This window comes from Podarcis melisellensis (genome assembly GCF_964234715.1).
Source record: "Podarcis melisellensis genome assembly, chromosome: 5".
NCBI lineage: Eukaryota > Metazoa > Chordata > Lepidosauria > Squamata > Lacertidae > Podarcis > Podarcis melisellensis.
The window spans coordinates 54329133-54341557 of NC_138537.1; the positions used below are offsets into that span (position 1 = coordinate 54329133).

A 12425-nucleotide genomic window follows, 5' to 3' on the forward strand; every position below is an offset into this window, starting at 1 on the left:
GGTGATTGCATCATAGTATACACCCACCCACAATTTCATTGGACAGGTGTGGATACACGCATTGCCCTGCTGCCTACCTCTACCTTCAAATAGACCAAGATAATGCAGAATCAATCTGCAATGAGCTTTTATTATTTCGTATGAAACCAGTTTCCCAAGAAGTGCTTTTCAGGGGCAAAAAGTAAGCAATAGCTCTAAATTGTGTGTGGCTTACCTAGAAAAAAACCCAAGAGCTTTTGATTTTAGAATAAAATGTTCTATGTGCACACCCTTAGAGTAGATGAAAACACTCTGTTGCCCTAGCCTAACAAATCCACTTAAAAAGATTTCTTCTGGTTAGGAAAGTGATGAGGAAATGCACTGAAAAGTGTGGCATGAACAGTAGTTAACAGGAAGACATATACACAAACAATTCAGAACAAATGCTCAACGAAGACCAAATACAACCTGACATCCGCATACACTTTGTCCAGGTGAATGAGGATGAATGCTCAATAAATAGGTCAACTGGAGAAACCCAGAGTATTCCTGCAGCTGATGACACTAAGCACTTCCAGGCGCCACTGTTTTTGGGTGGGATTCAATCACATATTTTGTAAACTGCTTTGAGAGTGCAGAAGGCAGTTTTGAAGAAGAAAGAGAGGGAGTCAGTCAGGAGAACTAATACAATGGCAGAGGTAGGCCCCACATTCACCTTTTAGACTGAAATAATAAGCAGCGAATGGATTTCAAGCCTCTCACATGAAAATGCTTTTCATTATCTTTGTTCTTCCCGCTGTCCTCAAACAGATCTTCTTGACATTGCTGTTTTGTTGTTGTTGTTACTATTCCCATAAGACATTCTTTCCTATGAGTCATGTATCAGTATAAAGAAAATACTGTTTGGCTCAAAATGGAGCTCCCCGCTTGAATCAACCTCTCCCTCTCTCTCTCTCTCTCTCTCTCTCTCTCTCTCTCTCTCTCTCTCTCTCTCTCTCTCTCTCTCTCTCTCTCCCTCTCTCTCTCATTTCACCAGGAGATAGGAAATGAGTTGTGGGTGAATCAGTATTTACTAGCTTTACCCAAGAAGTACTTTTTATATGAAAACCTAGTGGAAAATGAGAAATTTTACGATGCTCACATGTGCAAGTTGAGTGCGATGCCAGATTGCAACTACGCAGTTCACATTTAAAGTAACATGCATCGCTTTGCAACATCCTCTGTGCTGAAGCATTCTGTTTTCCCAATGATTTTGTAGTCAGGAGTTGCAGAGTTAACTAGCTACACCCCCAGTTTGCACTAAATCTGTTCTAACACTCCTACTTAAGTTCCCTTCAGTTTAAAATGTTTTGTCATTTACACATCTGTATTTATTTAGTTGAAGATTACTTTATGTAACCTGCTGCTATCTAGGGCATCTGGAAACAGAAAAGGAGCGTGCTGCATTTGTGCGTTAAGTAATACGACACACTGGAACTTGAAGTCCGCTGTTGGTTATCCAGTTTTCAGTGAGACCCCTTTAAACATGATGAATGGGAATCAAACCAATAGGGTGTGTTGAAACAGGGACAATTATTGAAATATACTCGGAGTCAAGTGTGGATTTCATGCTCTTTATTCAGCTCATAGTAGTGAGGAGGAATGGAAGTTCCCCCAGAATGTCTGCTTTATATACATTATTTACACAATGGGCCCCATGTGATTGGCTAATTCCAGGATTCACCTGTAGGCCAATCAGGTTGCAGATTCACTTCCACCTGGAGCTGGATTGGGTGGCTCCTGTGGACCAATCAGACTGCTGCATTCTGAATCCTATTGTTCTAGGACCAAGCAGACTACTGCATTCTGAATCCTATTGTTCTAGAACCAATCAGACTGCTGCCTTTTGGATCCTATTCAACTCAGTACATAACAATTATAGTTCCCCAATCCTAAACATATTATTGGAAAGTAAGTCCTGTTGATTTCAGTGGGACTTACTTGCATCTGATGACTGCAGTTGAACACAAGAGTTATGCATGCTTTAGCACATTGGTTTCTCAGGCTGAAAATGTGCTTATCTCTCTCTTGGATTTCAGTCATATATAGTAGGTCTGGAAAGCCCAATCCAGCAAGTTAGTAAGTGTGACCATTTTATATCTTTTTTTTTAAAAAAAATGGGAGCAAATCCAACGATCAGCACAGTGGTGTTTGTTTATTATAATTTAACAGGTGCAAATGTTCCAAGCACAGTTTTCAGTTTGCACAAAAATAGTCTGCTAAAGAGGATTGCTGAATCAAATCAAGGGGAATCCCTTGAGCTGGCACGTGCCTTTCCAGAAAAGAACAACAAAGAAGCAGATGCACAAAGCTTAGCATTGTTCGGCAGCTGCACCAGAAATGAGGTAGCTTTGAGCTAGTTTAAAGCCACTCCTCATACAGTTTACCCATGCAGCTGTAGGAGAATCTCTACACGGCTGCCAGTTCCCAGTTATTGGCCATTGTCCAAAGAACCATAAAGCTAATTCCACCAGCCAAAGGGAGCTTAAGGTTTGGGTTTCTCCAAACAGTTCATAATTGTATAAATCTGTTTATTTGTTTGTTGGATTTATACGTTCCTCTAGAAAGCTAAGGGTGGTGTACTTGGTTAACCACCTCCTCAATTTATCCTTGCAACAACCCTATGGGGGTAGGTTAGGCTGAGAGATAGTGACTGGCCCAAGGTCAGCTGGTGAGCTTCATGACTGAATGGGACTTTGATAGCCGCCGCCCCCCCCCCCCACAAAAGTCCTATTCTGACACTAACCACTCAGCTCCAGCCATATGAGTTTTAAGCCGCTTTCTGTGGCTGTGCTCCTCCCTTCATGTAAGGGGGGTGATTTCTGCTAACTCCCCACCACACACACACACACACACACACACACACAAACAAACACACAATTGATAGACACTCATGCCGTAACCCATTCCCAAATATCCCCCAATTCCTAGGGATAAATTTCAGGGGGGAGAGGTAGGGTTCTGCGGAGGTTAAGGGACGCTTGCTTTGTGAATGTGAACTTGGTTCAGTCACAGATGGGAAGTGAGGTGCCAAGCAAATGTACTTCATATTGTTTAAATATTTTACCCTGTTACCTGCTGGAAGCAGTCTGTTACCTGAAGAGTGGTGTGGAAATTCCTGAAATAAACTGAAATAACACTATAAAGCTGTATTTCAGTGCTCAAGCATTCCTTAACTTTTTGAATGTTTGAACAAACTTCTGGACACTGCAAGATAATGGAGAATAGAGGCACAGCGGTATTCTAGAAGGCAAATAAGTCTTTTAAAATATGCTTAGTTCAAATAGTTTGTATAAAAATATGCTTAGTTCAAATATGCTTACTCAAGAGAGTGCCTTCCAATAATTAGAATGTGAATATCCCTGTGTGTTTAAGTAGTGCATTCAGCTCAAATATAATGTGCAGAGAAAACAGCTGTTTTCTGTGTAAAGTCGCTGAAAGTGATCTATTGTGTAAAGCAGAGGAAAAAAACACTTTACAGTTCCTTTCTGCCTTTTGAAGTGAACTGCAGCAACAGGCGTCTGATTCTTCTCTGACCTTTCAAAGGCAGGGTGTGGGTTGCTTCGATTTCAGAGAACTTACTTCCGGTTGCCTTGCATCTATAAAAATAAAGTATTCAAAGTATCTAGGGAGAGCACTGTTGCAAATGAACGCTGAAAAAGAAGCCAGGAGTGGAGGTGGGGCTTGGGGAATCGTTTCATTCAGAGCTTCCTTAATGAATGACTGTGATTTAGAGTTGGGTCTATTGTGGCATACCTTTGTTCTTCGGCAAAGAAATACCCATGAAAAGAAGTATACAGTAGTGAGAAAAATGTCCAGCAAAGATCCATAAACAGGAATGGGCAGAGATTTAGGCAGGATCCAAACTGTGGAACTAGTTCAATGGGCTCAAAGGGCCTTTAGGATGCAAACCTGTGCAGAATTACATGGGAGTAAGTCCTATCGAACTCAATTTTGAGTAGACATGCTTGTGCTACAGCATAGGGGGATTACCTGTTCAAAGACAAAACTCAAAAATTTCAAGGGGTAGGACATGCCACCTTGTGAGCCAAATTTTCCAGCTTCAGGATTCCCCCCCCCCCTTTGTAATCTGCATGTGGATTTGGGGATGGGGTTTGGGGTTTTTTTTGGCATGGGATTCCCTCTGCCACCAAGGGTTATTATGTGTCTTCCCTAGTAGAATATGAAAAAGCATAATGACAGAAACATTATAATTGACACTTCCCTGGGGAGATGAAGGTGGATTCTTGGGAATGGTTAATCTAGGCACTTTTAAAAACAAGGCAGCTTGGACCAGTTTGTGTAAATCAATACAAAGTAAAACAGAAAACTAGCAATGACACTGGCTTGCTTCACTCATTTGGAAAAATTTGGATTGTTTATCAAATATTACCTGAAGACTCCACTTAGATCAGTGAATCCTTTTGTTTAGTCTACCAGCTCTGTGTTCCTGGCTTCCTCCTCCCTGGCAAGGATTTGGCCTCACACAGCTCCTATTTCCTATTAATCATTATATAACCTAAATGGTTGGTTAGATATTTCCGGCTGTTAATAATGCAGTCAACCTTTGAAACAACCTCTAAGAAACCTTTCATATAACCTTTCAGAGGGTTGGGTTTTTTTAGTGAATTATTCTTTGTATGTCACTCTCATATAAAACTTTGAGGTGAAAAGAAAAAAAAACCACCCCACCCCCAATTGTAAAATCATATGCTTGAATGGTGGCTACATTTGGACATAATAATAAACTATGGTTTATCATTAAATGAGCCTGTCTAGGTGAACTTTGAGCTTGCACACCTCCCCTCATGTTTCACGGTGTGTGTGATCAGACACATTTCCTTCCATTTCTAACTAACCACAGTTTATTGTTATGTCTGAACCAGGACAAACCATGATTTACTGAACCAAGCCAACCTCAAAGATTGGTTTATGAAGCTGGCTTATTTCATTAGACCACACTTACAATTGCCCACTGTACCTCAAAGTGAATGTAACGCTAAACTGTGGCTAGCTGAAAACAGAATAAAAACTTCTGATCTCTTTGCAGACTCAGTGGAAAAGAGGGCAGGGGGAGTTAAAATGACTGAAGCTAGTGTGTTTGTGTCTGTGGCGAGGGTGGGGAGAAGACAGGGTAGATTAAGAATAACATCAAGGTAGATGTTTGGAGAACCTACCTGGGGAAACGATTGATTGATTGATTGATTGATTGATTACTTAATTTCCTTACCACTTAATATATTAAAAATATCTCTAAGCAGTGTACAAAACAGCTGAAGCAACAACAGGCACTTAAAACAAAATATTACAAAAATACACAGTTACATATAAAAATGGTACATTAATACAGAGTTAATTCTTACTGCTGCATTACCATTGGTATCTTTCATACTAGGAAATCAGTTTTGTCTTGGGCAAAGCCTGAAATAAATGCATGTAGAATCTCACTTGCCTTGCATATGAGAATCACACGCAAAACTCATTGCAGTGACACATTTTGGCATTTCAGCATGTGCACAGAAGCCTCACATAATAATCTATTTGCACTCGTAATGTTTGCAGATGCTTTCCATGTAGAAGATGAATAATAGCTATAGCAATACTAAGCTTGGATAGGAAATCATGCTGGGTTTAAACAAAGTTTTCTGCTCCATTGTTTTGTTTTTAGCTTACCCAAGATATGTGCCTTCCTGGAAAGGGAAGTAGGACAGCGATACATAGCTATTTTTCAGTCCCTCCGTTTACATGGCATCACTTCAAGTAAGTTTACTTTTTCTTTAGAACCTAAACATACTGTTGAATTTTCAAATAAAAATGTACTCCCAAATTTTGTGTGCCCCACTCCATAGGTCTGCTCTGCCCTCTTTAATATAAAATTACATATGCATATGGCACTTTGCAAATAACAGGTTTCAGAAGTCTCTACCCCAAGGGGCTTATAATCTTAAAATAGAGAGATAGGAAGGAGCAGAGGAAGGAACTGGAAGCAGGAGTTTACAGGGGAAGAGCATGTGATTACTTCCATTACGCATACTTGGGCTTAGTTGCAATAAGACGGTTTAAATACTTGGAGGAAATGCACAAGGAATGTGTGTGTGCGTGTGCGTGCATGCGTGCACGCATATAACACACAGAAACAAAACTACTAGTATATGCATGTATATAACTGCAAATAGAGAGTCATTTCTAACTAAGGTCTGCTTAGAGTGGACCTACTGAAATTAAACTAAATTAGCCATGCACATTGGGTCTACTCTGAGTAGATGTAGCACTGGAGACCACCCATGTATCCAAAACATTCCATGCATATTTTCTTTATGTGTTTCCTCCATTCGTTTTGGCAAAATCCATTGCAGCTATCTCTTTTTTGAAACAAATTCAACATTCCATGATACTAGAAATCGGGTCCTCCCTTAAAGAGGGTACGTACTGCGGTGGGACCTGGAAAACCAACACCCTGTGTTGTGGGTGGGTACGATTGGACAGCCACAACACCTGATTGGTAGGTCCCTCGAAGCTGGGTGCAATCTGGCCAATGGGATGCAGTCCAAACAGTTTGAGGGTCCTATTTATGCCCATGCACGTGACCCAGAGCTTCCTCTTTCGGTGCGTGTATTCAGAACACTCGCCCACCTCTCCCTACTTTTAGGACTTGTGCGCTTGACCTTGCTATGCCATCGTGTGTCGTCTGTCATTGGGACAGGGGCACAGCAGGAATTTCCCCCACATGGCTGATTGGCTGTTGACATTTGGGTTTCGCGACATTTGGGTTTCGCCTGCCGCGTAGCAATTCATCACAACTTATAAGGTTGCGGATAGGCTCTGGTTCAAGTGATAGGGATGGGAGAAGGCTCTCGCCATCCCTGGAGAGTTTTAGAGAACTCAAAGGCTTGCCACATTTTTGTGACATGTTGGTTGGTCCTAATAAAAGCACTAGCCAAGTGCAGACATTGAAGTTTCTACTTTCTGTTGTAATGCCTCTCACTATTTCATGCTTATCCAGCACCAACTACGTGAAAGGCACTTTTTGTACATTTTGCGATGTGAGAGGGAAAGAAGAATGGAAGCTTATTGTCATGCGCCCTTTAAAAGAAACCACATTTAACAAGAAATCTTTTTGATTCACCCACTTTGTCAGTACATTTGTTTTGGAACAATAGCTGCTTTCAATAGCAAGCCCATGTTACATTGACTTCTTTCAGCCTGAATAGACTGTGATGACATCATGCAAAGCCATTTCTGGCCATGAAACTGAAATGCATACTTTGCTATACGCAAACAGCACTGCATTCTTCGGCAGCAGTAGCACAGACGAGAGCCCAGATTAATTTCTTCCTCATTGTGCTGTGAGCATCTCAAAAAGCAGGTTAATGTAAAACCCAGCCAAATGTTGTTAAACCTGATTCTTGGCATTTGTGTCTGGCCTGCAGAAGCACAGGGAAGGAAGAATGGCACCCCTGCAAACTGTGCAAATCCCGGTTGTTGAAACAATTGAGGATCTGTGCATGGTTGTCAAAAAGAAAACTTTATCTGATGGTTTTTAATTTTGGTGGAATGCTGAGCAAAAGCAGGAAGGGGCACTGTGCAGAAAATATAATGGAGAGTCAACTTGGACAAAGTAGTGATTGAGCTAAGTGAGTGGTGCCATAGCTAGACAGGTAGATGGGAGAGGATAGATTTATATCAGGGGTAAAGGTAAAGATAAAGGGACCCTGACCATTAGGTCCAGTCATGACCGACTCTGGGGTTGCGGCGCTCATCTCGTTTTATTGGCCGAGAGAGCCGGCGTACAGCTTCCGGGTCATGTGGCCAGCATGACTAAGCCACTTCTGGCGAACCAGAGCAGTGCATGGAAATGCCATTTACCTTCTTGCTGGAGTGGTACCTATTTATCTATTCGCACTTGGACATGCTTTAGAACTGCTAGGTTGGCAGGAGCAGGGACCGAGCAACGGGAGCTCACCCCGTTGCGGGGATTCGAACCACTGACCTTCTGATTGGCAAGTCCTAGGCTCTGTGGTTTAACCCACAGCGCCACCCGCATCCCTCATACCAGGGGTAGGATTCTTTTTTCTGTTGAGGGTTTGCATTCCCATGAGGCTGATACATTGAAGGGGCACATGATGATGTGGTCAGGGCCACCCCTTTCTCTGTCTTTCTGCAACCCATTCTCTCCTGACAAATTCATCAGTTCCTCTCTCTGCGTTGACCTCACAGCTTCTTAGCTGCTCATATTCTTCAACAAGGTGTGGCCTTAAAATCCCAGCTCACATGCCTGGGCTTCCGTTTTGCATTCTTGCTGCGTCTCCCCTTTCCAAAAACTCTTCCTGCTTTTAGTGTTGTGCCTGCAAAGCCTCGCAAGTGCATCACCAGCAGGTGCAGTGACATCTCTTTTTTGTTTTCTGTCTACCAGAAATTTAATAATAATTCATTTTCCTCTCTTCTTCCCAAAGGCAGGCATCTGGAGGAACTCTGGGAAATTAACTTCCTTCCTCTGCCGTGGCTGACGAGGATCTTGTCTGATCATTACCATGCAGTGAGTTGGTATGCTTAGTATACTGAGCAAATGGGGGGATTTTAGTTCTTTTTAACTTCACAGTTTTCCTCTCTGGTATATTTTCCTAGTACTGTATTTTTTGCTCTATAAGACTTTTTCCCTCCTAAAAAGTAAGGAGAAATGTGTGTGCATCTTATGGAGCGAATGCAGGCTGTGCAGCTATCCCAGAAGCCAGAACAGCAAGATGGATCACTGCTTTCACTGCGCAGCGATCCCTCTTGCTGTTCTGGCTTCTGGGATAGCTGCATGAAGCCTCTTCAGGGCAGCAGGAGGAACGCTCCCCATGCCATGAAGAGGCTTTGTTTTGCTTTCTCTGAAGCCAGAACAGCAAGAGGGATCACTGCGCAGCGATCCCTCTTGCTGTTCTGGCTTCTGGGATTCATAATATTTTTTTTCTTGTTTTCTTCCTCCAAAAATTAGATGTGTCTTATGGTCTAGTGTGTCTTATAGAGCGAAAAATATGGTACGTCTATGCCTATAAAAATCCAGGTCTGCTTTGAAGTGTGTAGAGGCTTGTCATTCAGGTCAGACACTGAAAACAGATGCACAATGGAGAAGTTTTCATGGAAGCATGGACCTAATTTCTAACATTGTTTAAGGAAAGTAATGATGAATCAATAATGATGAAGCCATGACAGTTCACACCCTGGACATCTCTTGTTAAAATGCATGCATTAAAATCATGATGTCCCGGGAGTGAACTGTCACGGCTTCCCCCAAAGAATCCTGGAACTGTAGTTTGTTGAGAGAAGCCGAGGGTTGTTCAGAGACTCTGTTCCCCTCAAACAGCTACAGTTCTCAGACTGTCACACTTAACAACTTGGCCACCACATTCTGTACTAGCTCCGACCTTCACACCATCTTCAAGGGCAGCCCCATGTAGGAAACATTGCAGTAGTACAGGAAGGAAGTCACCATAACATGGACAACTGAGTCCAGGCTGTCCCAGGCCAAGAAGGGTCATAGTTGATGAACCAGCCTAAGCTGGGCATTGGCATCCCTGGCCACAGAATCTGCTTGATACTCCTGTGTCTAGCTGGAATCCAGGAGTATTTCCTGACAACAAGCTTGTTCCTTCAGGGGGAGTACTACAACCCCTTCAATAACAGGTTGTATACCTAATTCCTAGACATGGGAACCACCCATGTTAGGCTAAAGCACTGAATTGGCACCTGTGTTTTATTGAAAAAAATTGAACTCATGAACTCTATATGAAGTTTTCTTTTCCTTTCAGCTAGAGAATGGTGGTGACATGGTATTTCAGAGAGACTTTAACACTCAGGCAGTGAGATTTGGTCTGGTGCTTACACAGGTAGGTCACTATTAAAACGTGAATAATTTCTACACAGGATGGAGGGGCAGGAGACCTTCTGCTGACAAAACATTTCACATAACCTAACATGGTGATGGGAGGGATATGAGGGCATGAATAGTCAGGTAGAGAAAGAAAGAGAAAGGATTTAATATATATATGCTAAAATTGGCTGAAAGATACTGTTGCTGCCAACTCTGAAATCACTGGCCAAAATAACGTTTTAAACTGTTCTTATAACATTTTTACCATTTCCTCCAATTGTTGATGTGTTTGCCATCCTGGGGTCTTTCAGGAGGAAGGGTGGTATATAAATTGAATAAATAAATAAATACAGACTGAACCTGGGGGGATGTGAAGGCAAAATTGTGGTAAGAATTAGCAAGGTGAATTTTGTCCATACCTACAGAGTAGCTCACAAGCAATGGGCAACTGTTCAGTCTTTTGTGATGTTCCCACGGTCCTTCCCCTTAGAGGTCACTAGGTCAGCTGCTCTGTTGAATCCAGACTTCTCTTAATGGCCCTCTCACAATACTTACAGATCTTTTTGCTGACATAACTTTGAAATTAACTGAGATAAAAGTGCATTAAAAAAAAAATCTCTTGGTTACTTCAGGAGCCAAGGTACCATTCAGAAATAATTTCCATTTATGGATTCTTCTTTGAGATAAAAGCAGTAAAACATGATGCTTCAGCCTACAGTTTTTACATGCAGGTAAGAAAAGCGTTTCTGTAGTTCTCTCTAACTTGGGCCACCATCAATCTTTAGGGAGATGAATAAAACATTGAACTAGGCTACACCCTGAAAACAATAAATTTCCACAAGGAAGATTGTGTCACTGGCATTTTTTGCTATAAGGAGGAGGGAAATGGTGTCAAGGCTGACTTGCAAAACTGGGCAGAAGTGCTCTTGTGCAACTCCCCATTAGGGTGACCAAGGCGTATAGGGATCCAACCCCTTTAATAATCAGGTAGACTTGAGCAGGTGTAGCTAAGACAAAGGGTATGTATATACAGTATTGCCATTCTAGCTCCATTGCACTCCAACCTCTGGTGTCTGAAGTCAAGTACACATGGCATTAGCTTCAGCTCATATGTATCCTGCAGCATCTCACAAAATGCTCCTGTTGGATGCTTTCTCCTCAAACCAACTTCCTTCCGACTTGAAAATGCAAGTCACAGATTAGTTGAGGTGTATACAGTTCAGCCATTCCACATGTGCAGAATGACAGTTTCCTTGAACTGGAGTTCAGGGGGGTGTACAGAGACAAGTAAACAAATCAGATAATATGAAGACATCATCACTTGCTCTCTAGTTGTGTACAGCAAATGCAACATGAAATGCACAAGGGAATGGGAGTGGCCACCTTGCTTGCCTGTGCAGCTACTAATTTTTTACATACCCAAAGGAAAAACAATGGGAGCTAGGAAGAAGAGATTGATCTACAGTGGTACCTCTGGTTACGTACCTAATTCGTTCAGGAGGCCTGTTCTTAACCCGAAACTGTTCTTAACCTGAAGGTCCACTTTAGCTAATGGGGCCTCCTGCTGCCGCCGCGCCGCCGGAGCACGATTTCTGTTCTCATCCTGAAGCAAAGTTCTTAACCCGAGGTAAAATTTCTGGGTTAACGGAGTCTGTAACCTGAAACATATGTAACGTGAAGCGTATGTAACCTGAGGTACCACTGTACCTTGAATTAGGATTTTCTTGGTGGAGGTTTTTGAGTACCTTCAGCTCACAGACGCTGACAAATAACAATTTAACTCTGTGTCATTTCAGAGAGTCAAACATGCAGATCCAATTATATCTTTTTTTACTGCTGAACGGAGTCCTGTCAGTTTAAAGGAGACACGTGAAGTTAAGTATGAAATCAAAGCACAGTGTCAGATAGATGGGAAATGGGAAGAGTTCACTACGGAGAGACTTACTCAAAGGTTTGGAGTTAAGAAGCCCAGCTGTAAAAGCATGGTAAGTCGGGGAAGGAGCACTTTGAACATTTGAAAAACAAAATTGTTACATTGACTTCCTAAATAGCATAGATAGAAACTTGAGTGCTAACTCTTGCCTCTTTCTGAATGCAGGTTTTGAAAGCATGCATACCATCGGTTCCAATCTATGTGACCTTTTCTCTTCTTTTCCCAACATCATAAAAGACAGCAAGCACTCTCTGAGCAGCTCTGCTGAAGGACTCATTTTGACACCTAGCATATGCGTAGGAGTGTTAATATCATACGTCTAAGGGCCTGCACTGGTCAGGCAGGTGATCACATTTCGCATAACAGGAGAATAAACTGCACCCTTCCCTCATGCTCAGCTCATTTAGACATTAATCCCTATTTGCATTGTACTCTTGTTTCCTGTGGCAAATGCTGCAAATAGATTGCAATTGCTTAGGTGTAGCTTCAAATTACCAATCTGGTGCCCACTAGCAAATGAAGGGCATGAACCGTTCCTCCCACATGGATGCAAACAGCCGTGTGCATGGCATTTTAGAGAGCTTTCTTTTTCCACTCTCCCCAGCTGGCCTTCAGCCAGGT

General features: G+C 42.2%; 1 protein-coding gene across 1 annotated transcript in view; it reads left to right on the plus strand.

The window, feature by feature from the left end:
• BTBD16 (BTB domain containing 16) overlaps positions 1 to 12195 on the plus strand; it is a 28140-nt gene extending 15945 nt beyond the window's left edge. The window contains exons 12-17 of the mRNA XM_081912735.1: positions 5687 to 5778; positions 8472 to 8554; positions 9810 to 9887; positions 10504 to 10602; positions 11668 to 11856; positions 11970 to 12195. Coding sequence (XP_081768861.1) covers positions 5687 to 5778; positions 8472 to 8554; positions 9810 to 9887; positions 10504 to 10602; positions 11668 to 11856; positions 11970 to 12038 — 610 coding nt within the window. The 3' untranslated portion in view covers positions 12039 to 12195. The remainder of the gene's footprint in view (positions 1 to 5686; positions 5779 to 8471; positions 8555 to 9809; positions 9888 to 10503; positions 10603 to 11667; positions 11857 to 11969) is intronic.
• Positions 12196 to 12425: the final 230 nt, after the last annotated feature.